Genomic DNA, 3656 nt, shown 5'->3' with positions numbered 1-3656 from the left:
TTAATTAGATATATGCCATTGTAATTTTCTAGATTCTTCGAAAAATGTCACCTTAATTAGCCTTCCAAAAATACTAATGTAGTGGCATATTTTGAAAGATGAAAATTATAGTGGCATTTATCGAATACTCATTAATTTGAGTGGCATATGTCTAATTAACCCAATAAAAGTATGCGTGGGGACTTTTAATCGCGGGATTCACGGTAGCCATATTTTCGAGAGCACTATTAGTCACATATTTTTGTTGTTTCTTCTTGCAGGGGTACATATTTGGTTGTTGTACTGTATGAAGGGACCGTGTAATAGTTTGTGCAACTTAGATGTGTGACTACCTTTGATATATTACCCTTACAGCTCCATTTCCGACCTCTTGGTCTTCGCGAATCCACCATCCCTCCACTCGGCTTGTGCTGGTGATCATGGGTGCGTTGTGCAAGGTAGCCCTCTGATTGGTGGATTGCTACACATAGTCACATCTCCGCTCCTTAGCATGTCGTCATTCATGACCCCTCATGAAAGCCGATGGGCCATTTGGATGGTGATCGTCTCGTTGGTGTCGAAGTGGCACGGCTTTGAAGATGGAACCATGGTGCCCATGCTTAGTGCAACACGCCGTTCACATTCACTTAACTTTTCATGGGGGTTACCATCCTCGCTAAGCGTTGTGCACCCTTCTAATCTCGAATCATTAAGTCGGAAGTTAAAATTGGTGTAGACGAGGCACCGAGGTTCTCGGCTCACTTGACGATCACTTAGAACGATGTGAGGAAGTTGAGTTTCGGTGATTTCGTCGCCTTTCTAATTTTTTCCGTGACATTTCCAAGTTTTCAAAAAATGTAAACTAAAATGTTGGACATACATTGTGTTGCATTTTATGCATCTGTGAATTCTCGTCCCTTATTAGGAATACGGCATACATGCAGCCATGCGCACGTAGGAGCAAAATACGACGAGATCCGGTGACACGAGCGAAGAAAGCAGAGGAAAGGGCAGGCATAGGCAGACCACTCGTCGTCGCCTGCAAAACCCTTTCCTTGCTTCTCCATCCTCGACTGGTGGTGGCGCGAACCCCCGCGCGCGCACACGCACCCGTATAGTCCAGTCCACTCCAACCCACGCGCCCACGCCACCGCACCTCACCTCAACTTCCCACCCATCTTTCCTTCGTCTCCGTCTCCAACTGCAGATTTGCCTCCACTTTCGCCGCGCGCGCGCGCGCGCGGTCCGGCGGGCGGGGAGGGAAGAATCATTTTCTGTTTCATTCATCCGCCGCGCCTCCTTTTCCTCCGCTCCAGACTAGAATCTCAACACTTCTTCCCTGTTTCTTTCCTTTTTCTCCGCTCGCGCATGCACCACCACCGCCACGGGGTCTGACTCTGATCCAATGGGGGACGCGTCCACCTCCGCCCCCGCCACGCCCACCTCCACCCTCATCTGCCTCGAGGACGGCAACGACCTCTTCCTCGACGCCGACGACGACGACTACAGCCCCCCCGCCGACGGCGCCGCCGATTTACGCCTCGCCGGCGACGACCACCTCCTGCTCCTCGACCCGGACGACGACGAGTACGTCGCGCTCATGCTCTCCAAAGAGGCCAGCGCCGCCGCCCACGCCGCCGACGCCGGAGGCGAGGAGGTGGGCGGCTGGACCAAGGCCGCGCGCGCCGTCTGCGTCGACTGGATTGCCAAGGTGCTTCGAGCGCGCATTCTGTTTGCTCCCGCTCCGCCTTTCCCCCAAACAAAATCAACCGGATCTTTCCATTTCCCTTTTTCTAAACAAAATGATGATGGTTTCTTTCCGTGCGTGCGTGCGGTGTTGGCAGACGAACGCGAGGTTCCGGTTCTGCGGGAAGACGGCCTACGTCGCGGTCACCTACCTCGATCGCTTCCTGGCGCAGCGCCGAGTCGACGTAATAACAATCATCCCCTCCAATTTGCTGCCATCGATCTGCTCTGTCATGTCACCTCGCCGAGTGTTCGATGTAATGCCTCCCGACTGACTCCCGCATTGCCGTTTTCTTGGGTGTTGTGCAGAGGGGGCAGGAGTGGGCGCTGCAGCTGCTCGCGGTGGCGTGCCTCTCGCTGGCGGCCAAGGTGGAGGAGCACCGGGTGCCGCGCCTGCCGGAGTTCAGGCCCGACCACTACGACTTCGACAGCGCCTCCATCCTGCGCATGGAGCTCCTCGTCCTCACCACGCTCAACTGGCACATGATCGCCGCCACCCCCTTCCCCTACCTCGGCTGCTTCGCCGCCAGGTTCCGGCACGACGAGCGGAAGCCCATCGTCCTGCGCGCCGTCAACTGCATCTTCGCATCCATCAAAGGTCTGCCCATTCCCCCTCTCCCCTGCACCAATTCCATCGGATCGGATTTGTTCATTCAGAATTTCAGATGCTCATTTCTTCTCGCAATCCGCGCAGCGATGAGCGCGGTGGAGTACCAGCCGTCCACCATTGCGCTGGCGTCGATCCTCGTGGCGCGCGGCATCGGCAACAAGGACAAGGAGGGGACGCTGACATTTCCCGAACTGGCGGAGGAGCTCAAGGCGATCCTGGGCTCGTCATGGCAGCAATTACACACGGTAAGCTCTTCTGCGCGCCATAATAATGACAATCCCTTTTGGAAATCTGTTGGTGGGAAGCGGCAATGATACGAGTAAATGCGGGCCTTCTTGTTGCGCAGGGGCATGTGTATTCCTGCTACAGCGTCATGATTCGGGAGGAGGACGGCAGGTCCATGTCCATGCGGCGGCAGCAATCGAGCGGGGAGCTGCCTTCCTCCGGCGGCTCCGCCGCCCACGTCGGGAGCTCGGTCACCACCTCCGTGGCCATGGGCGGCGCCAGCAACAATAATGCCGCCACCTCGGCGGCAGCAGCAATCACGGACGGCAATAAGAGGAAAAGGTTGCATTCACCGCGGCGCCACTAGGAGAGTGTCCAGCTCGCACTACTCTAGCTAGCTAATTTCTTCCACTCCACCTGTTTTTTTTTCCCCTCTCTAGTTTCAGCAGTCTTTCTCTTCTCAGGGGGGAGGTGGCTAAATAGGGGGCAAGATTTGATTCTTCTGATTGTGCAATTATTGCAGTTGATTGGTAAGTTAGGATTGGAAAGATTTTGGTTTTCATGAGATCTTTCTTTTCCCTGGCTTAAAAGGCTGTGTAAAGAGCAGAGAGAGAAAGCCTAGGCTGTACCACTGCAAAGAGCTCTTGCTCAAAGTGGGAGGTGAAAAGAGAGCAAAGCCTAGGTATGAGTGGGCAACCATTTTCCCCCTTGTGTGTGTGTGAATGCTGTGCCAGCTAGCTGGGCCTTGTCCTCTCGTCTTCTTTTGGTTAATACCATGTCACTCTACCGGTGACAAAATAATATACTACTTAACCCGATCTTCATATGATTATGGCCTGTTTTCTCACTGTTGAGTCATGCCATTTTGGCTTCTCATTACCATCTTCTTCAGATGCTGAAACAAACTGTACTGTCCTATTCCAGCACAAGCGAGCACGACTGAATTCCTCTCCCCTCTTCTTGGGTCCTGCCTCCTCCGAGCCCCGTGTGCAATTGCTGCAGAGCGCTAGGTAGTAGTTGGTAGTTGCTTCACTGTTTTCCATTTCTCACGCTGCCTTTGCGCCCTGTCACCGGATCACCACCTTTCACTGCCAAT

General features: G+C 53.9%; 1 protein-coding gene across 1 annotated transcript; it reads left to right on the top strand.

Annotated features, from left to right (window-relative positions):
- Positions 1 to 1022: 1022 nt before the first annotated feature.
- Positions 1023 to 3386, top strand: LOC127296622 (cyclin-D5-3-like). Its single transcript, XM_051326792.2, has 5 exons — positions 1023 to 1690; positions 1824 to 1910; positions 2035 to 2323; positions 2420 to 2580; positions 2682 to 3386. Exons 1-5 carry the CDS (start codon positions 1385 to 1387, stop codon positions 2925 to 2927), a joined length of 1089 nt encoding a protein of 362 aa, XP_051182752.1. The 5' UTR covers positions 1023 to 1384; the 3' UTR covers positions 2928 to 3386.
- Positions 3387 to 3656: the final 270 nt, after the last annotated feature.

The sequence above is a fragment of the Lolium perenne genome, chromosome 4, assembly GCF_019359855.2.
Source record: "Lolium perenne isolate Kyuss_39 chromosome 4, Kyuss_2.0, whole genome shotgun sequence".
Taxonomy (NCBI): Eukaryota; Viridiplantae; Streptophyta; class Magnoliopsida; order Poales; family Poaceae; genus Lolium; species Lolium perenne.
The sequence above is the reverse complement of the archived record's forward strand: the minus strand, read 5'-3'. Positions and strand labels throughout refer to the sequence as shown.

Bases quoted from the DNA above. Each gene is read 5' to 3' on its own strand.
- LOC127296622 (XM_051326792.2), top strand. From the start codon at position 1,385: ATGGGGGACGCGTCCACCTCCGCCCCCGCCACGCCCACCTCCACCCTC. The intron at 1,691-1,823 runs GTGCTTCGAGCG...CGGTGTTGGCAG, and splicing joins GCGTCGACTGGATTGCCAAG to ACGAACGCGAGGTTCCGGTT. The intron at 1,911-2,034 runs GTAATAACAATC...GGTGTTGTGCAG, and splicing joins TGGCGCAGCGCCGAGTCGAC to AGGGGGCAGGAGTGGGCGCT.